The 22,590-nt window shown below is 37.5% G+C and overlaps 1 protein-coding gene across 6 annotated transcripts in view; it reads left to right on the forward strand.

The window, feature by feature from the left end:
* Positions 1-11,080: 11,080 nt before the first annotated feature.
* The window catches only part of LNPK (lunapark, ER junction formation factor), a 72,374-nt gene continuing 60,864 nt past the window's right edge, over positions 11,081-22,590 (forward strand). For 2 of the 6 annotated variants that reach the window (XM_087949681.1, XM_087949685.1), the window contains exons 1-2: positions 11,320-11,518; positions 19,759-19,849. In XM_087949681.1, coding sequence (XP_087805807.1) covers positions 19,823-19,849 — 27 coding nt within the window. In that variant the 5' untranslated portion in view covers positions 11,320-11,518; positions 19,759-19,822. The other 4 variants (XM_087949683.1, XM_087949682.1, XM_087949684.1 and 1 more) reach the window with 4 other exon arrangements.

Raw genomic sequence — 22,590 nt, forward strand, 5'->3', positions numbered from 1 at the left:
CCTTATAGAACTGAACTCTGTATTTGTCCTTACAAGAAATAAAAGGAATCAAAAGGTGATTGTTGCTTAAAAGCAAAAGGAAAAAGAACAAAGTACATTCAAAGAATTGGACCTTAGTTTTTTTGATGATTGTCAAAATCAAAATGAAGGTCAACTGCTTTGTAGTGTCATTCAAAATACACCTCCATATCTTTTAATGAGAGTAAAGTGTTTCAGAAATTTTGATTGCAGTATGCTTAAGTAGAAAACACGTTTAATAGAACAATAAGGAGATCAAAATCTAATAACGGAGAAGAATATTGCAATCAAGATACTTTGGGAAAAATACAGCAGAAAATTACAGGTGAAACTCGAAAAATTAGAATATTGTGCAAAAGTTCATTTATTTCAGTAATGCAACATAAAAGGTGAAACTAATATATGAGATAGACTCATTACATGCAAAACAAGATAGTTCAAGCCGTGATTTGTCATAATTGAGATGATTATGGCTTACAGCTCATGAAAACCCCAAATCCACAATCTCAGAAAATTAGAATATTGTGAAAAGGTTCAATATTCTAGGCTCAAAGTGTCCCACTCTAATCAGCTAATTAAGCCATAACACCTGCAAAGGGTTCCTGAGCCTTTAAATGGTCTCTCAGACTGGTTCAGTAGGAATCACAATCATGGGACAGATTGCTGACCTGACAGTTGTGCAGAAAACCATAATTGACACCCTCCATTGAGGAAAGCCTCAAAAGGTAATTGCAAAAGAAGTTGGATGTTCCCAAAGCGCTGTATCAAAGCACATTAATAGAAAGTTATGTGGAAGGGAAAAGTGTGGAAGAAAAAGGTGCACAAGCAGCAGGGATGACTGCAGCCTGGAGAGGATTGGCAGGAAAAGGCCATTCAAAAGTGTTGGGGACTTTCACAAGGAATGGATTGAGGCTGGAGTTAGTGCATCAAGAGCCACCACACACAGACAGATCCTGGACATGGGCTTCAAATGTCATATTCCTCTTGTCAAGCCACTCCTGAACAACAAACAATGTCAGAAACGTTTTACCTTAAACAGACCTGGTCTGTTGCTCAGTGGTCCAAAGTCCTCTTTTCTGATGAGAGAAACTTTTGCATCTCATTTGGAAACCAAGGACCCAGAGTCTGGAGGAAGAATGGAGAGGCACACTGCAAGATGCTTGATGTCCAGTGTGAAGTTTCCACAGCCTGTGTTGATTTAGGGAGCCATGTCATCTGCTGCTGTTGGTCCACTGTGCTTCATTAAGTCCAGGGTCAACGCAGCCGTCTACCAGGAAATTTTGGAGCACTTCATGCTTCCTTCTGCAGATGAGCTTTATGGGGATGCTGACTTCATTTTCCAGCAGGACTTGGCACCTGCCCACACTGCCAAAAGCACCAAAACCTGGTTCAATGACCGTGGGATTACTGTGCTTGATTGGCCAGCAAATTCGCCTGACCTGAACCCCATAGAGAATCTATGGGGCATTGCCAAGAGAAAGATGAGAGACATGAGACCGAACAATGCAGAAGAGCTGAAGGCTGCTATTGATGCATCCTGGTCTTCCATAACACCTCAGCAATGCCCCAAGCTGATAACTTCCATGCCACTCCGCATTAAGGCAGTAATTGCTGCAAAAGGGGCCCAAACCAAGTACTGAGTACATATGCATGCTTATACTTTTCAGAGGTCTGATATTGTTCTATGTACAATCCTTGTTTTATTGATTGCATGTAATATTCTAATTTTCTGAGATTGTGGATTTGGGGTTTTCATGAGCTGCAAGCCATAATCATCACAATTATGACAAATCACGGCTTGAACTATCTTGCTTTTCATGTAATGAGTCTATCTCATATATTAGTTTTACCTTTTAAGTTGCATTACTGAAATAAATGGACTTTTGCATGATATTCTAATTTTTCGAGTTTCACCTGTATAGTCTTGAACAAAACAGGGCTTCAAAGATAAAAATAAAAGATTGCTAAGCACCGAAGAGTGTCAGTTCAAGGTTACTAAACAATTTTGAGAGAAAGCAACACAGTTACTTAACACTAAACTATTTATGAACAAAACAACCAGATAAAATCCAACATGAAATAGAATTATGGAATAGGATAGGAACCATTTCAACTATGGAATGGAAGCAAACCCTGACTCTCCTACCTCAAGGTATTTGGGTGCAAAGCTTATGCATATATCTCTAAAGAGAAAATGAATAAACTAAACTGTCTAACTCAGTTATGAATAATGCTGGGATAACAAATAGGAACAAGAGGCTGTAGAGTTTTGCTTTTAACAATTAGAAAAGACATACAGTCATTTGAATGAAATTTTTGATATTAGAGCAAACCAGTCTAGTTTTACCAGTGTGTAGCACACGAATCTATTTGTGAAACTTACAAAGGGAAGAAAATAACAACATTATATAATTGGAAGAGGTTACAGAAAATTAGTCTGAAAAACCTGAAATAGCAACAAATTCAGAAGGGGCTGTGACCTAGGTTATGACCCAGGCCCAGAATTAGGTTAAGAAGATCCCAAAGATCTAATAAAGGAATCCTTCCCAGGAGAATGTGTTGCACAGATAGAACAAGTGGGGTCCCAGATCCCAGTTGATGGAAAGTTGTACAGAGATTATCAGCAGCCAAGGCACAGAAATAGAAGACAGTTGCAGGGGAAGAAATGAAAACATTGCCTATACCTTGCCTGCTTCCACAAGGTGAGAGAAGTATTGGGACTCAATGGACAAAACAATTTGTGGTGGTACAATCCATTATGAAACACAGTTCAATGCATACAGTATATAGCACTTTCTTTGGGATTATTTGTGCTAATTACCCACTGTGTTCTTTCTTGTGTGTGATATACTGTAATTAATGCACTGTAAATCCATGCTTGTTCTTTGTATCTCTTTCTCATCAGCTCTTCTTGCCTTCCTTTTTAATTTGACAGTTAATTCTTTTAATGTTTGCTGATAAACATCAAAGCACATTTTTTTCTAGGTGAGTGGCATGTACTTTCTTTGATCTGGATATAGAAGCTGACCTGGAGTGTGTTGGTTACAAACAAAACTACAAATTACCCCCAAAAATGAAGATCTACACTATGAAGTAGATGTACTCATCTAACAATATACAAAATAGGATTTGGCATGATGAAACTGCTACTCAGAAAACAGCCTACCGTAGAAAAGTATTGATTATATCACAGAAGTGTAAGACAATATCCATATTTCATAGCGTTTTATCAGGAGAAACATTTGCTTTAAGTTAGTTGCACAAATAAGATTATCAGCTGCTGCAAGATATTTTATTTTACCTCCCTTCCTAATGTTTCATTTATTTTTTCCAAAACACTAGTATTTTTACCACCTAAGGCTATTAGTCCCCATTACTTTTCATGTTTCTTCATCCTTAAAAGGATTTCTTTTCCTCAAAAATATTTGGGGTACAACAGATCTGCTGATACAACCACGAGATGCATGACTATTTGAATCTAAGAATTCTGACCACAGAAAATGAGCTTTTTTTTTTTTTTAAAGAACATGATCTGTGTAAATAGCTTCTTTCAGCATTGAGAAAAATACACATTAGCATTGAATAGTATAACTTGCAATCTTATTTGTACAGATATTTTCATTTACTGCATAAATTATTTAAGAGGCATCAAACAATTATACCGATATTTGTTTTTTTTAAAGAATATATCAACACAATACAAAATCAAAACTAAATCAATATACTGTACTATTAGGAATTGTCTTTGTCAGGGAGGGTGGTTATTAATAGCCCAGGATGGCGATGGATTTTTTTTTAAAATAAAGTTTATTTAAGTTTCAAATATTTAAAACATTTAAGAAGAAACAAATAAACATATATATATGTGTATACACACACACACACACAAACATACATTTTGCAGCAGGTATTGAGCATTGGTTACATTTTTCTTTTCTTTTTTTCTTTTACCCCATAACATTGACGTGATCTACCTTGTTACAATACCCTCCTTGTTCTTTTAATGTTTTAATTTCACAGAATACTTTATGATTAAACGCATGTCCTTCATAGTTTCATAACTTATTCAGTTGTCAAATGTTGCTTTTTCTTTAACCATTCGTACCAACAGTTCCAAACTTTGTAGTATTCACTATCTTTGTTGTTTTTTAATAATTTGGTTAGGCTCTCCATCTCTGCACACTCGTGAATTTTTTTAATGACCATCTCCTCTGAAGGGACAATAGACAGTTTCCAATTTTGAGCATAGCTTATTCTGGTTGCCGTTATAATGTTCAAGATTAAATATTGATATTTTTTTCTATTTTTGAGTCTATCATACCCAGCAAAAAGGTTTCGGGTTCAAGTTTTACTTCTTGTTTAGTTATATTTAGAATCCAATTTTTGATATTTTCCCAAAACTTCTGAGCATATGGACAGGTCCACCACATATGAAAGCATGTTCCTTGGACGCAGTTACACTTCCAACAGTTTGGGGGGAGGTTCGGGAACATCTTAGCCCGTCTCGCGGGTGGCAAGTGCCAACGATACACCATTTTATAGAAATTCTCTTTGTACGAGGCTGACATAGTTAGTTTGTAATTTATTTCCCAAATATGTTCCCACTTGTCTAATTCAATACTGTGGCCCACATTTTTTGCCCAAATTATCATACACTCCTTGACTGTTTCTTCTTTTAATTTATAATAGATATTTATATATTTTACTAATCAATTTCCTTTCCTCTCCATGCCAAATTTTATCTAATTCTTGGTAGGTCATGCTAAAACCAAATTGTTCTTTATCTTTTTTGTAATGCGTTTGTATCTGCGCATAGGGCCACCATGCTATCTCTTTTTCTTGAATTTGTATTTGATTCCTACCCTTTAACTCTCCGGTTTGATGTAATAGATCTTTATATCTTACAATTTTATCAAAATCTAAAATGTTTGGATGTGTAACTGCCTCCATTGTAGATAACCACAGTGGGCCTTACAGTAATGTACTTTTTTTATCTTTTCCCAAATAGTTAATAACACACTCCTTATATAATGCCTTTGAAAGTACAAGTGGTATTTACTCTTTCCATCCCACATAAATGCGTGCCATCCAAGTTGGAGATCAAAGCCCTCTAATGTTAGCATACTTACCTGCAATTGGTCGGTCCGTGACAGCGGGAAATTTGAAGAGCTGTCACTGGCCACAGCCGCGAGCACCCCGACTATAAAAAGGGCTGCCGCGGTTTCTTCAGTGCTCAGTCCTAGAAGGAAATAAAACAATAGAAAATCATGCTGATGTCCTGAGTCTCATTCCCGCGACTTAACATTAAATATCAGACATTTTGGGGACAGAAAGAAACAACAAGAGTGTAGTTCATTGAAAACAGAGAACTCTACTTTTCACTACATTTTCTTGGACACACATAATCTGGCTATTGTAACATTTGCATTGGTAATCTCATAATCAGATTCATTTCATCTGATCTGGTATTTTAATGGACCCAGAATAGTGCAGATGCTGACCAACATACTGTGAATATGAATATATCACCTGGCCAGCATGACTATATACTGAGGTGCACAGAATGCAGTTAACTTCCCAACAAAGTGGTACCTATTTATCTACTCAAATTAGCATGCTTTTGACTGCTAGGTGGGCAGGAGCTGAGGCAAGTAATGGGAATTCACCCTGTTACATGGTGCTCGGGTCTTGAAATCCAGGCTGTCAGCTTTCCAGCTGACAAGCTAAGCATCTTTAACCACTGAGCCATTGTGTCCTCCAATCTTTCAATAAAGGATTATCTATTTATTTATTTACTGAATTTATCTAAATTCAATAAATTACAAATTGTCAAATTATCTAAACAAATGGCACAAATTTTCTTCAAAACTCACCAAAATGAAGATACCTGCTTGTTGAACTTGAAATGGGGAGGGAGTATCTTGTCAAGAAAAATAAGTCCTTTCAGGATTGTAAAACATTTTACGCAGTTTTGTAAATCCAGACCAATACATTTAGCATTCAGAATGTTAAAAGACCAATCAAAATGTAATACTTGGTCTGTGTCAGTGGTGGAATTCAATTTTTTTTACTACCGGTCCTGTGGGCGTGGCTTGGTGGGTGTGGCAGAGGAAGGATACTGTAAAATCTCCAGGTGGTATTTGCCGGTTCTCTGAATTACTCAAAATTTCCACTACCGGTTCTCCAGAACTGGTCAGAACCTGCTAAATACCACCTCTGTGTGTGTAACTGTATCTTGCCTCAGGCCTTTATATGAAGCATGTTTACATTATCAAGATATTTAAATGGAAGAATATTCTTGGGTAGTTTGTAGATACTTTAATACATATATTTTGGATGTATGAAAATTAGGCTTTGTGTTTTGGACCAATTTATTACCAGCCTAGTAATAAAAAGTATGACAAATTCCATTTTAGATTGGAAGAGTTCAATGCAGGACCTGCTATCTTTTCTCTAATAATTACCAAGTCTGATTTCTAAAAAGCTTTTTCCAATTTCTAAGAAATTAATAATTTACAACACCAACAAAAAGATGTATAGATTATGAGAATAATTTTATTGTCTGGACTTCTTATGGACTTATATCATTGAAATTTAAGTTTTAAAGATATAATGAATAATATATTTGGTGTAACAAATAATACAATGGAAATTAGTATTTTTCTTTCATATCCTGTGATAATGCAGTTCCAAAAGGTTTAATCCTAATGGTGAATTGTTAAACTTTTAGTCTAAATGTTTGGTGTTATATACAGCATATTTCTAGGTTTTTTTTTTGTCTTTTTGTTTTACCAGTGTGTATATTTGAGCAATTCTAAGAGTTTGCTGCAGGAGAAAATGTTTTTCCTCTAAAATATTAATGAGTTTTACCTGGATTACCTGGATTTTTTTAAAGCACAAAACACAATTGAATAGATAGAATGAGCTCATTGCCTGGATATGGGCAGGGGAATTAAAACTGAAGTTCAGTTTTGTACTAGGGGATGGATAGACTTAGGATGTGTGTATGTGTGCGCATGAGAGAGATAGGGAGAGAGAGAGGGAGAGGGAGAGAGAGGTTGGGAGGGAGATGTTCTTGCCCATAAATGAGATCTATCAGCTACTACAAGATCTACCATGATGGATCAGGAGAATCAGTAATCCATAACCTACATTAAAGATGCTCGGGTAGGTAGACAGACAGCCAATCAGTAAGTAAATAAGTTTATTGTTGCAACCACTGGTTATTACTGCCTCCCAAACATAGCTTATTGGAAACTCTACAGCATATTGGAAGCTAGATGTTATCCTGTATAAAGGAAGACATTGTCAACAAAAGTACAGGCTCCCTCTATGACTCAAGAACAGAAGGAACTTAGAGATGATGGACAGAAACAAATAGATTTTAAATTTTTAAAGGGCTTTTTTCCCTGCCTTTATTATTTTTATAAGTAACTCAAAGCTGCAAACACACTTAATATTCCTTCCTCCTCCTGTTTTCCCTACCACAATAGTTCTGTGAGATGATTGGGCTGAATGAGAATGAATGGCCCAAATTCTCCCATATGGTTTTCATGTTTAAGACTGAACTAGAACTCACAGTCTCCCGGTTTCTGGGTTGGTGACTCAATCATTAAACTGACTCACTGACTATTTGCTCCTTTCCTGCTATAGGACAAACTTTTCTTGCCAACTGTGACAGGCAGAAGGAAGATAGCAAAGCCAGAAGAATCAACCAATTGTTTTTATCATACATTCCAGACAAAATCAGGAGAACACAATTTGAGATCATCCAACACCACAGGATGAGATATTTCAATATGCAGATGATACTCAGCTTTAAAATTCCATTCCTAGTGATCCAAGTGGGGCTGAGGCTGCCCTTTTGGGGTGCCTGGAGGTTATAGGGGTCTACATGTGGGACAACAGGATTCAGCTGAAGCCCAGAAAGATGAACTTGCTGTGGATTCAAGGGACTTCAGGATCTTGTTTATTATTTGTAGTTCTGGATGGGGTTGTACTATCCCAGATAGGCCTGGTGTGTGAATTGGGGTTAGGGTTAGGGTTCTCTTCGACTCACAACTCCTGCTTGAAGAACAGGTAGCAGTTGTGGCTATGGGGGCCTTTGTGCAACTTTTGTGTTGTGCCTTGGTCATCTCTCAATTGGATTACTGCATTGCACTCTACATGGGACTACACTTGAAGAGTATTTGGAAGCTACAGCTGGTACAGAATGCAGTGGTACATCATTCTGGAGGCCCCTAGGGTGGCACATATAACACCACTGTTGTGCTAGCTGAATTGGTTACCAGTTTGCTTTTGAATCCAATCCGTAATTATTTCTTGAAAATCTCCATATGACATAGGTCCAGAGCATCTAAGGAGCCATCTCACCCCAATTCTGCTCCACCACTGGGGACCATCTATTAATGAATTGTGGTAGGTAAAGTTTAGGAGTCTTTTCCACTGTGGCCCCCATCTGTGTGGAACATTCTACCACTGAAGTTGAGAATTTCTCCTACCCTTCTAGCTTTCTGGAAGGGTATCAAAAATTGGTTTTGCCGGTTGACCTGGGGCCCCAAGGAGGGCATTCACTGCTGGAGGTGGTTGATGGGATGAGAAGAGCTCATCCCCTTGATTCTAGTTTATATATAGCCTTTAATATTTTTATTATTTTGATGTTTATCTTTTTACTCTTTGTAAGCCACCCAGAGACATTAGAGAAATGGGTGGCATATAAAATAATAAATACATTTGGTGAAAAGAGAGAGGAGGTAGTACAGAAATAGCAACAGTTAAAGCCAGTATTTATTTCTGCCAATCCAAAGATGTTTAGATAGCACTTTATTTTAATAATCACGAAAATCATTTTCAGGCACGGTAGAATCAGTACCAAGCTAGACATGTGCTTCAAGCCCACCTCCCCAAGCCCACATCTGTGCTGCAGTGCCACAAATATTGGGAAGGTATTGTGCCCCCTACCACTTGGCATTGCAGCTTTATAGATCTATATCCAACAGCTGGATGTGTACTTCAAACACCCCCTTTGTGTTTTCAATGCTTTAGCACCAAAGACATGGAAGAGGCTTTTTCAAACCAGAGACATGGCTCTGACTACACTTGTGGGAAAAAGAAGTCACACTGTTTCGCCAAGATTGATATCCTAATTCCTTATTTCAGAGCTTATATGTGTCACCAACATTAACCTTCATCAATTTCAAATAAAGTTGAATTGTTGGTTTTATTTCAAAAATAGCATTTTTTAAACATCCAAGCATTTGGTACTATATTGGTATAACGACAAATGTTTTAACTGAGTATATCCCTGAGCAGATGATTTAGGTAAGCTACGATCAATGAGGACATTTTAAAAATTCTTAAAATACTGGTTGCTAATCACCTAATCTGAGCTCTTGCTCTTGTTCAGCCTAAGAGTTCTGATAAAATATTTCCCTCCATCTTTAAATTGGGATTTGCACAAGTGTTAGGAAACATTAAATGCAGTTCTTATCAGTTAGATATGAAGTTAATTAATCAAAAACTGTGTTTATTGGGTCCCCCAAAATAAATTTAAAAAAGAATGGGTATCAGACTTTTTGTGTTGATTTTGCAGGTCTTTTTGACTCAAGTTCAAATTCTCTACAGCCTTTTTCTAGTCTCAAGTTACATGTTAGTCCAGCTTTGGAGAAAACTTTATAAAAATGTAAATGAAGTGTGGAACATATTCCAAAAATACAGAACTTTTATAAATATCTAACTTGGGGATCATTTAAGAAAATCATTCTATGAAGGTGGAATAATAAAGAATGGATTCAAGAGACGTGTGCTTTGTTGATTTCTGAAAAGTCTGAAGATATTGTAGAGAAGATAGGTATTGTTACTATAGGGTTTAAATGTTAGATGTCTATTAACAGCACATATGGTTTAAAAAAATCAGCTTATCACTAATATATATGATCGTGTATGTAGATTTTTGTATTACCCTTACTATATTGTTTTTAATTTTGTTAAAAAAGAGAAAACAAAGATAAAATGACCCACTTCCCCTCCTCTCTTGGTCTTTCCATCCTTTGCAAGAAAAGTGGAGAGTCCAAAGAAAAGTGGGAACTCTGTCTATTCTGCACCCCATCGCCTTCTTTTCCCATGAGGAAGAGATAAATGAATAGATAAATGACAGAACTGGAGAAAGGCTTTTTCTGGTGCAATGCTTCAGTCCCATCCAAGGGATCAGAGAACTAACAGCACCAAAGGTATTTTTCCTACTCGGCCTCTGCCCTACTTGGCTCTCAAAATAAAATGTGCTTATTTTGTACCACATTTGCTTAAGGGATCCTAAGTGCTATTTTCTTTCTTCTGGCCCCCATGAAGAATAACAGCACTGCTGCTGTGTCAAAACGTGCAAAATGAGGCAACAGCACATTGTTGGATGCCTTTGGTGGAAAAGAGATACAATATTACATGTGAAGACTAGCATATCTTCTACCATTTAACCACACCTTATTATTCCCTTTTTTCCCCATTATATTTGTTTTGATTTTGGACTGCAAGCTGTGTGCCCCAATTCCTGTTCCTGGTAAAATGTCGTAATAGTCCTGTTTTCGTAATAATGGGTAAATGAGTTTCCATCACCTCCGCCCACGCAAAAGCACATCTACATCTGTGCAAAGGCTTTATAAATCTACGCTCATCGGTTGGATATGTTCTTTAAACATCCCGCCACTTCCCTTGCCTGTCAACTCTCCGCGCTTCATTCTGATGGTAAAAAAAACCACACACACAACGCCCAGGGTTCTTTTTAAACCCGGGTGTTTGAAGTTAATTATTATATGGGTTCCTACGCCCGTCCGTTCCGAAAGTCGAGTCTTAGAAATAGAACTTCTCAAATTCAGGACTGTACTATAACACTCTGGCTTCTAGGCAGGGCGATGTACCTTTTAAATTCCACTACAGTACGTCGACTCCCAGAGAGGCAATCGAAAGACCATCTCTTCTTTAACAGTTGGACTTGAAAGCCCGCCTTAGCGGAACAGCGGACGAATCACCAACGCCAACAACGTAAGCCACGCCCGAACGACTCGCCCTCTTCCAAGATGGCCGCGCAGCGCGCGGCGCCCGTCTTGCGTCATAACCGCCTCTCCGGTGGCCTTGCCCTTTTCCAGAATGGCCGCACCGCGAGCGTCGCCAGCCTCCTCGGACTGAGAGGCACGGAGGAAGTTCGAGGGGAGGGGAGGGGAGGGAAGTAGCCTCCTTTTCCTCGTCCCGCGTCGAGCCCGAGCGCGTCGGAAGGAAGCTGCAGTGGGGCGGGGAAGGTGCGTTTCCACCGGGGGGGGGCGGGCAGGGGAGAGGGAGGGAGGGGGGCGTGTGCGCCTGTTGGCCGGCGGACGGTTGGCGATTAAAAGAAGGGGAAAAAAACTTTATAGAGAAGGAGCGACGAGACAGAGAGGCGTTGCGGCTTAGTGGCGCCCGGAGGGACACCTGCCGAGGCTCTTTTGAAGTTGAACGCAAGGGAGAAGCGAGGGAGGTGAGTGGCTTCTTTGCGGAGTTGAGGGCAGCTTGCTTGCCCGCCTTTGGCCCCTTATCATATAGCCCGCTGGTCTCGGCCCCCTTCCTCGAGGTCCAGCCGCGTTTCCTTTGTGAGAGAGGCTGCTGTGGGTCGGTTGGGAGCGCCGGGCAGAGGCTGTTGGTGCCCTGCGTGGGATGCCAGGCTGCAACGAGCCAGCACGGGAGCTTTCCCTGCGGAGGTTGCCGCAGTAACCGCTGGAAGGATGGGCGAAGGGTGTGGAGGCGAGCATGGGGCTCCTTAGCCGCCCAGCTGAGGGCATGGTGGTGCACCTAGCCTTCTGGAATACATTAGGCCTCAGAGCCTGACCAGATGTGTGGCATTTTTAACCTAAAACTAGCACTTTTCAATCTTGTTTCCCCCCCTCCCCCCTATATATTGTATTAAAGTAATCCCCCTCCTTTTTTTATAAATGACTCGGGTTGAGAATCAATGGTCCTGTATGTATTCAGGTATGTCCCTATAAAGCCCGAGTATAAGAGTTAAAACCGTACATTTTTGTGTTATACCATGGAGGGGAGATGTCAAATATTTCTCATTGTGGGAAAGTATGCAGGGTGAATGGCCTCTTGTCTTACTTGTTTATGAAATTTCATCTGGTTTTGTTAAAATCAAACAGGAGTAAAATAACTGGGTTTTTTTTTTTTTTTTTAGGATTTCAAGTTAGGGTTTTTAGGCTTTCCAGTTCATAATGTTAGTGTCAACCTTCAGCAAGAGTCTGTGAAAATGCAGATTATTGCAGCCATATATAATATATCTAGTTTTTTTTTTCTTAAGGTGTGGTGGGGTGATAGATGTATATTACAGTGGAGAAAGTGAAGTGCTAATTTCTACCTAGGAACATGTAAATATTATTCTGGTTTTTTTCTTTAACATTATGTACTACAGAATCTGTTCTCAAAATTTCATTTTTGGTCACTATGTAATTATGGTTCCACTTAGGACATAAACATGCAGGATCTCATTGCTTGTCAGTATTTGGAAATATTTGGCAATCCAATCCAGACATTATGTTCCTCCTCTGGAGTTTTAACATATCAGAATTAAACTATTCTGATTATAATCCTGTAGCTCCCAGAGGGCAAGGCACCCTCTGCCATACAGGGAAGCTGTTCAAGTTAAATGTCTGCAGCTGTTGCTTCTCTGTGAAGAGGGTAAAAAGGAATGTGTGGGGCCTATGACAGGGAAGCTGGAAACAAAGTTATATTTTCCCATCACTTCCATCCCAAAGTAGGGAATAAAGGCCTTGAGATCAGAAGGTTATATACTTTATCTTCTGGCCCACTTGGAAAAATGAGGAAATAGGAAGAGAAGAAACTAAATTTTAAAAAAACCATCCCTACCTTTCAGCTTTCTAGTGAAATTAGTAATTTATTTCCCCTGTCCTTTTTGGATTGCTCTGTTAAAGACATATTCATCAGTCATTGCTTCTTTGCATTAGTCATTTATCTAGTTCACCATTTATTATCTAGCCAAACTATTTGGAAAAGTTGCGGTTTGACAATGATTTATTTTATTTATTATCTAGCCAAAATATTTGGACAAGTTGTGGTTTGACAATGATTTAATTGCTAAAATATTTTTGCTAAAATATCTCAAGAGTTGTTTCGTGATTAGGTAAATACAATTGCTTCTTGTGTTGTTGCTGAAATTGAGTTGGTTCTTGGGTACTTAAAAACTGAAAGGGGTGTAACTTGAACACAGTGATGCATTCTGTGAGATGTTAAAACAATTAACTCCATTCTCTGCCAATACCTGTTAGTTCCAAAGTAGAAAATATTTTTTCTTTGCATGATAAGATATGACCAGAAATGGATATTTATTATTTATTAGAAATGCCAACCAGGGCTGGTCTTTTATTTTTGTGTGTATTCTTCACTGCTGAATTTATTTATGTTAGATAAACCATGTTTAACCTTGTTAGGCTCAAAAGATATTAGCTATTTCTCTTAATTTAGTATTTCTCAATGAGGCAACTTCAAGATGTACAGATTTCCAGAATTTCCAAGCCAGCATGGCTATAGTTAATAATGCTGGGAATGGAACTCCACACATCTTAAAGTTGCTCAGTTGGAGAAATGTTACTTTAGTTCTTAAAGATATGGACTGCTGGGCCTAAATGACTTCAGATCCATAAGCCTCTCCAGGGAGACTGAGCATGTGATTAGCATGTTGCAATGACAGCACAGGACTAAAAGTTTGTTCCCAATTGAAGTCATTTTGTATTCTAGAGAGTATGCTGTTTGAGATATATTCTGATAGTCATTTTATTTTTGGTGGGGGAAGGTTAACCTGAAATTAACAACTTTTCCCCCCCAATTCTGCGCTCTATCTACATAGAACTTGAAGTTGCAGAAGATTCTTGGATATGTCTTCTTGCATTATTAGTGTTCTTCAGAGAATGATTTTCCCTCTGGTTCAGCAACTGGGTGAAACACTTGGAGGGAAAAGGAATAGCTGATCAAAAGTACTTAGTACTTGGTAATAATCATTCTAGTGGGCATAGCTCATGTTCTGCATGCCAAAGGCATCTGGATCAAGCATTCATGTCTTTTATCATTTGCTTGAGATCTGCAGGTTTGAACTTACTTGTGCACTACAGAATAGATTTGGGTTTCATTTAAAACATAGTGTCAGGAGGATATTGTAATTGAAATACATTACTTTTAAAAATAATTTTAGTAAAAGTTTTAAAAAACATAAGGTAAAAATTAAATGTAAAAAGATACAAAATATACAAAATAATATGAAGAAAAGTAATACAAAATAATATGAAGGGAAAAAAACCAGTTTGATCTTTTGATTAGGGCAGGGGTCCCCAACCCCCAGGCTGTGGCTCACTACTGGGCCGTGGCCTATTCAGAATTCAGCTACGTGAGTGGCTGAGTGGCGCAGTGCAACTTGCATGAATGGCGGGCTGGTGGGCGCTTACACATGTGTCGTGCTGGCCTGCCATTTGCACAAGTCAAGCTCCGCATGCATGTATGCGTACTCTAGCCAGTTACTTGCTCGGCCCAATTCCAAATAGGTCACGTGGCCCAGCTGGATCACCAAGCCACAAAGGTTGGGGACCGCTGGGTTAAGGTACCAGGCTAGAAATCAGAAAACTATGAGTTTATTTAGTTATAAAATTTATTGGCAGCTCTCAGAGGTGGTACTCAGCAGGTACTGACCAGTTCAGGAGAACCGGTAGCGGAAATTTTGAATAGTTCGGAGAACTGGCAAATACCACCTCTGACTGGAGATTTTACAGTATCCTTCCCCTGCCACGCCCACAGAACCAGTAGTAAAAAAAATTGAATCCCATCACTGGCTGCCTTTCTTACTACAGCGTAACTTACAGTCAATTCTTGTCCTGCCTTACACATGAAAGCCATCTGGTTGATTTTGGGTCAGTCATTCTCTTTCAGCCCAACCCACTTCATAGGATGTTGTTGTAAGGAAAGTAGGAGTAGGGAGGAGTATTGGATATGTTTACCTCTTTGAATTATGTATAAAAATAATAAAGGCAGGATATAAATAAGGGAACGAAAGAGTAAGAAATCAAAGAGAAAGCTAAAAGTCAAGAAAGGAATAAAACTAAAAATAAAATAGAAAGAAAAAAGATACAAAGAAAAATATAAATTGACATCTTTCAAAGCAGTTGTAAATAGATAGGTCTGCTCAGAGTCAGTTCGGTATATAGTACTGAGCATTAGACTAGAAACCATGAGATTGTGAGTTCTAATCCTGCCTTAGGCACAAAACCAGCTGGGTGAATTTGGGCCAGATACTCTGTCTCAATTTTAGGAAGTAGGCAGTGGCAAACAACTTCTGAAAAACGAAAACTTGCCAAGAAAACTACAGGGATTTGTATAGATAACCTCTGAAAATTGGATACAATTGAAGGGAAGAAAACTAAATCTTTTGTTCTTGCTTGGAGAAAAAGGAGAAAAATAAGATGCTGAACGTACATCCTTTCATTTTTTTTATAATATACCCTTTTACCATTTGCTTTTTTTACTAATACATATTTTCATGTATTAGGATATTATGAAAAAGCTCATTCTTCCCTTAAATTCTTTTTTTTTAAAAAATCTCTTTCTCATGATACCACAAGGGCTACTTAAAGAATTAGGACATGAGCTTGTAATCTTTTCTATGAAAAATACTTCTGGCTGCAGCCTGGTTTTCTCTGTTGCATTGTACCTTATTGTGGTAAAATTGTGGCCATGTAAATTGCAGGGGGTGAGTAACTCTTGGCCGGCTGTATATTACTACAGCTTGGCTGTGTTTCAGCAGCAAATGAAATGATCAGGAACCACTTATGCATGTTGGTAAATATAGAAGTTTAGCAGAAGCATGGAGAAGTTTTTAATGATTAGTACTCAATCAAGACACTCCCAAAAGCTTCTGTAAACATTCTTTTTCTTCTGGTTAGCTCTCTTAATGTTCCCCATCATCTGATTAACTTGTAAAATTGCAGACGTTGCTGGAGGGGAAAAAGTAATCACCAAGTAATATACTAATTTAAGCAGTCATATTTCAGCCAAAAGGGATAAGAGGATAAGTGTGTGTTGTGTGCTTTATGTATGTATGCATCCATGCATGATTCTCACAGAGTTCTCTTTAGTAAGATTTATTGAGGTAAGATGTTCCCAAAATTCCAGAAACTGAATTCCATTTATAACCAATGTGTGCCCAAGTACACTGGGCTGAAGACTTTTTTTGTTTCTTTATAACAGCTCCCCTATGATCTAATGGGAAGAATGATTGGGAGTTTGGCAGCATAGAAATATAGTAAATTATTATTAATGTCTCTGATCACAGAAAAACAGCAACTGGATATTTATATATAAATATTCTGAACCCTAATCAGATTGGGATTTGGGTATTGCACATACATATATGCATATCATACAAAAAGACAGCTCTTTTTTATTTTGAATGTCAATAAGGTAGACTAAATCTTGAGACACTGGAATAATCTGTAATTTCAGTGTTCAATCCTATCCTAGTGCTACTGCTAATCCTGTATCTTTAATAAAGTCCTTTCTTAGGATAATAGTGGGCAATATCCTGTTTATCACCAATAGTTATATGAAAAGAATCTTCTTTTCCTTTTCCTTTCCCCTTAGCCCAGGAAACAGAAGGAAATATTTATTTTCATCTGATGGCTAATTAATAATTCCCCAAATCCTGAAGTGAGAATTTGATTTTGGCTTCTTTGAATTTACTAAATTGTCTCAAAAAAAGTATAAACCAATCAATAAATAAGAAGAAGAAAACATAGCTTTCTGCTCTGTTATGAAATTCCTGTCTTTTTTTTTTTTTCTGTTCCTTTATCTAAAAGAAACTAAGCTATTTCTATCACACCAAGTCAGCAAATAGCAGCCCAGTACTGTATAGGAAGATCACTTTAAAAAAAAAACTTTCTCAGTTTTTATTTTTATTTTCTCAAGAAAGGAACTTCTATATTAATTTTTTGTTCGCACTTTTTAAGCCAAGCTTTTCATGATTCTGTGGTTTTAACACATGAATGTATGTATGAATGCTACATTTCTAAACTTTTTGATTCTTAGTTGTGACAAGAAGCTTTAATGGGTGCAACTTATTTTAATTTTCCACTTTTTTCTTCTATCCCTAACTCTGTATGCCATTGAAGTGAATCATTTTTTAAATCCTCCAGTTCTTCGTTGACCTCGTTCTTTGATTTTTTTTATCATTTCACTGAATGTATTAATTTTTTCTTAGATGGTTCACTAAAATTTCTGTATAACTGAATTGTAATTGGTGAACATAATGTGCTTATTTGATATCAAGTAATCCCAAATTTGATTTAATAAATTGAATTGGTTATACTTCAATTTTTTGGATTTTCAACAGCTGTTTAATAAATTTATTCATCTATAATATTCAGTGGATACAGAATTAATACTGGAAGAGGCCCAAGCTTGTAGCAATAGAATTAATAGAAATATTGGCTTGCATTTTGAGCCTATCTTTATTTTTAGTTCCTGGTAGATGAAAAAAAAGAAATAGAAGTTTTAAATGTTTATACTTCATGAAGTGAATGAGGGACTTGAGATGCTTTCATGTTTACTTAAATTAAGTACCATTGAATTAACTAAGTGTATGTATATATGTATGTATATGTGTGTGTGTGTGTGTGTGTGTGTGTGTGTATATATATATATATATGTATATGTATATGTATATATATATGTATATGTATATGTATATGTATATGTATATGTATATGGTATTCAGCTTTGTTCGGGTATTTTCCCACGTCATTATAGTTGTGCTTTTAAAGTTGTAGTGATGTTTCGGCAAAATCTCATCTGCCATCATCAGGCTTCTGTATTGTGTTTGGGAGTCAGGCTTTCACAGCCGTTTCTGTTTTAAACTCCAAGACCAATAAACGCAAACTCCAAGACCAATAAACACAGACCAAGACTCCCAACCAATCAGGATGAAGAAAAAACCATTCTAACACAGCAGTAGGCTAGCACCAAATTTAAAACAGAAACGGCTGTCAAAGCCTGACTCACAGACAAACACAATACAGAAGCCTGATGATGGCAGATGAGATTCTGCCAAAACGTCTCTACAACTTTAAAAGCACAACTATAATGACGTGGGAAAATACCCGAACAAAGCTGAATACCATACATATAGATACCTGCGAAAACTTAAGAAAACAAATATATGTATGTATGTATGTATGTATGTATGTCAGGGATGGCAATTTTCTCAAGTGGCCATATGAAAACTGGGACTGTTGAAACCAATAGGCTCCTTGTTGCTCTTTGGCGGAGATCTTATTGGTCCCTGTTGTGTTTGGAGTTGAGCTTCTTCTTGATGACTTTGACGGCTGGCAGTGACATGTTTAGGGGGGAAAGATGGGGAGCCTCACCTCACCTCAGACCAGCCAGCCCCATCCGCCACTCTTCTGCTGTGGCTGCCATATTCCTGCTCACTTGCTATCTCTTGGCCTACAAGGACACGCTTTTGACTGAGGTAGCCGAGTCCAGGTCCCCTCGTGATGACCACCACCATCGCTTTCTCAGGCTTCTCTAGGTGAGGGATGAGCGCTGTGAAGGTGCAGAGAAGCCCTTTCTCCCCTCACCTTCTTGCGGCCCCCAGTCGACTGAAGGAGCGCACAGTGATTGCATAGAATTGGACCCAATTCTGTGACGTTCTTATTTACATTTGATTTCTAATTTCTGACTGACCTCATGCTGGCTGGTCAGGGACAGTCAAAGAACTTGGAGGTGCAAGTTGGGGGCTGTAAAATGCTCAGATCTTACACACACACACACACACACACACACACACACACACACAAACTGTTCGCTGTTCAGCTTGCAGTAATTTTGCTCAGTTCATAAGATCTATTCCACAACTTGCATTATGTACCCTCTCTTGATTTTTTCTGTTGTTGAAGGCATCTGTCAGCAGGAGAGAAAATGGAATTTTCAGTGATTTCCCCACAGACTCTCCCATGGCCCCTCTCACATATCTTAAGAAGGATCTGAATCTTTGGAACAGTTGAGAATGTAGGGAGTGGCAGTGAGTGAGGGAGAAATTTCTGAAAACTGTGCACCTCCATCTTGACAGAAGAAGCAAACTTGCTTTTGTTTCTGCCCCAGATATTCTTGATTATTATGCCAAGCAACTGTAATGCCATTAAAATATTTTGGGGGGTAACTGAGTTAATTTGAATTGTATCTTATGCCATATTTGCACGGATGGAGGTCTTTAATTTCAATAATGCCTTTCTGGGATTTGAATGAAGTTCATAATATTCACATTGAAATTCTACTGAAATATTAATCAGCTCTTAGACTCTCCATTCTAAAACTGCAGTTGCTAATGATAGTCATCTAATTGGTAGTAAATGTTTTATTTTTATTTATTTAATATTAATTAAAGAAGGGATGGAACTTTACTAGTTTCCATGGCTACTTGATATTTTACAGTGGATTTCTTTTGGAAAGCTTTACCTAATAATTTAAAATTCACAGAAAAATGTATACTCTAGCACAAAACTAATTATATATGTAAAGTGAAAATGTGGAAGTATATTTGAAAACTATCCTATGTGGGTTAGTGATGAGTCATTTGGATGACTAGAATATAGTTTGAAATACCTTAATACTTTTAGAGTTACACTGTGGGTGAATTTTTAATTAAAAACACAAATGCTTTACTTCTAGCTGTGAATTCCATTACAAGATTGGTTATAAGTTACCAAAGCAACCCATCTCCACAAATAAAGCAATGGGTGGAATCATTTCCAGATGGCGGGTAAGTAAATCTTCTCAATTGGAGGTATATTTTTTGTATGGCAGGAAGGAGAGTGTCTCAGATGAATTTTTAAGTTCTGTAATGTAGAACAACTTGGCAAGTTTAGCTACAGCAGAATCATATTTATCAGTGTATTGGTTGCTCTTATTTCTATTTATATGATTAGTTTTCCAATGAAGATAAGCAGCTCTTAAAATCAGAAGGCTATGCATACCTTTTATGCAGTGTTAAATTGTGTCTATTTATTGTGGAATGATATGCCTGAGGTCAGTGGTCCCCAACCTGTCTGACAGCAGGAACCTATTTCAGAAGAAAAATTTTCTTCCATCAATTAGGGGGACGGGATGGTTTCATGTGCATCCCACATCCTGCTCATGTGCAAATGAAGCTTTGCTCACTTACTTGCTACTTGCGCAGCCTAGTTCCTAACAGGCCACAGACTGGTACTGATATGTGGGCCGGGGTTGGGTGGGGGTTGGCCCCTGCTTAGATGATGTTGTAGGGAAAAAATATTGCTAATAACTAAGGAGCTGTCTAGAGAAATGGTGAAGTTCAATTTGTTATGTTTTAGCATTTTGCAATACAAGAATGTAGCTGCTTAATGAGAGACCACATATAACAGGCAACTTAGTTTATGGAGTTTCTCCCCTTTTCGGAATCATTAACAAGAATAGCATTGATATCCTGCTTCCTTGAATTTGAAGTGCATCTCATGGAAGACTTTGATAAGAATACACAAATCATATCAATGAATTTTCAAGTTGGAGATGGTAGCCAAAAATAAGAATAGTAGCTTGAGTTTGAAGATATTTCTGGTTTATAATGAACTCTGCTTGTTAAAAATGTATAAATCACATATAGGGTATCATGTTTATACTTTACTTTTTTATGTTTATACTTTAAACATAATTTAATAATCTTGTTAGTCCTGCTTTAAAAAATGGATGTCATTAGCTTGTATTTATGTATGAGGAATATGTTTCATTTTAAATGCAAGCAAATATTATTTTTCAGATCTGTATAATCTAAGAAAAACCCTTCTATTTACATAGTTTCTTTGCACATGTAGAAAAAGGATTTTTTTCTATTTATGTGCAAATGTGTATGGCTGTGAAATGTTGAAGATAATACAGTATAATAGGATGTATCTGCATATATTTTTTGCTATGTATGCATCATATTTATATCCCACCCTTCTTTTTAAAAGCTCTCAGTGCGGCATTTATAGTAATAATATGATGTATTTGCACATTAATCCTGGGAAGTAGGTTCAGGTTGACAGATACTGAGTCACTGAAGGCCACCTGCAAATTTCATGGCAGAATTGAGATTTTGTACTCAAGTCTCTCTGGCATACTACACCACCAGTTTATTGCACTGATTGCACTGTTGAAGGAAGAACTTACATTTACTGCAGTTTGATCTACTGCATTGTAACTGTAGAGTCTGGAAATTTCTGTAACTGAAATTTGTCCTCAATCTGATAGAAATGCACAGAAATCTATCACTAAATAAGTATCCCTAAACACTAGTATTGCAAAAAGCTTTCTGTAATCCCCCATCTTTCTTTCTTTCTTTCTTTCTTTCTTTCTTTCTTTCTTTCTTTCTTTCTTTCTTTCTTTCTTTCTTTCTTTCTTTCTTTCTTTCTTTCTTTCTTTCTTTCTTTCTTTCTTTCTTTCTTTCTTGTCTCTCTCTCTTTCCCTCACTCCTCTCCCTCTCTGCAGAACCTTCAGACAAGGATTTATGTACTTCTTTTCACAGGTGTGCAAGATCACAGTTAAGATTAGTACAACTGGAAAAAACTGAGGGACAGATCAAAATATATTTTGGCCTATAAGACTTTATAGATATGTATTAATTATCTAGATCAGGGATGTCCAACCTTGGCAACTTTAAGACTTGTGCACTTCAACTCCCAGAATTCCTCAGCCAGCAAAGCTGGCTGAGGAATTCTGGGAGTTGAAGTCCACAAGTCTTAAAGTTGCCAAGGTTGGACACCCCTGATCTAGATATTTAGTGATTAGATATCTATGTATTTAGATATCTAATCTTTAGATATTCTTCAATCCAATTTCCTCTTCTTTTTAAGAATTAGAATGTTGAAGAAAAAGATTCGGATTCGCTTTTATATGTAGGACCCTAGGATACAAGTTTGTATGAGAGTTTCTGTGTAGAGATGCGATGAACATAAATGTTCATTTGCATTCCCATCATTCTGAAACATTTCCTTTCCATTGTAAAGGAAATGTCTATGTGAATGTGAGAGAAAAGAAAGGGAGAACTTTCAGTATATATATTATTTATGTGGTTGCATACAATATTTGTTTTTTTTAGGAGGTTAGAGCAACCTGTTGTCTTTTCTATTTTCTCACTATTGGAAGGCTGGTGTTGGTGGTTGAATCCTATGGCTGCAGGGCCTCCTTCAAACCTGTCTTGGCATGACCCTTTTTGTTTCAGCTTCATTGGAGCACTGATAACAAGTGGAGCAGTGACAGTTTTCTTGAGACTTTTGTCCATGTCCTATATTTATAGATTCCAGGCTTGCAAAATTGTCTTGCTTCTAGTGTATCCTCCCATAGATAAAGAGGACAGCTTTTATCTTTAAATAAAGTTATTTAATTCTGCATAACTGGACAAACCTGTTCAAGATTCAAGAGGCCCTTATCACAATCCTTACCACGAAGTGTAATCTTCTGTTTGTATTTATGGAAAGTATAGAAAGATAATTAATATGTACATTG

Source organism: Notechis scutatus, chromosome 1 (assembly GCF_049901735.1).
Source record: "Notechis scutatus isolate UNSWTSFEM ecotype Mainland chromosome 1, rNotScu1.2, whole genome shotgun sequence".
Taxonomy (NCBI): Eukaryota; Metazoa; Chordata; class Lepidosauria; order Squamata; family Elapidae; genus Notechis; species Notechis scutatus.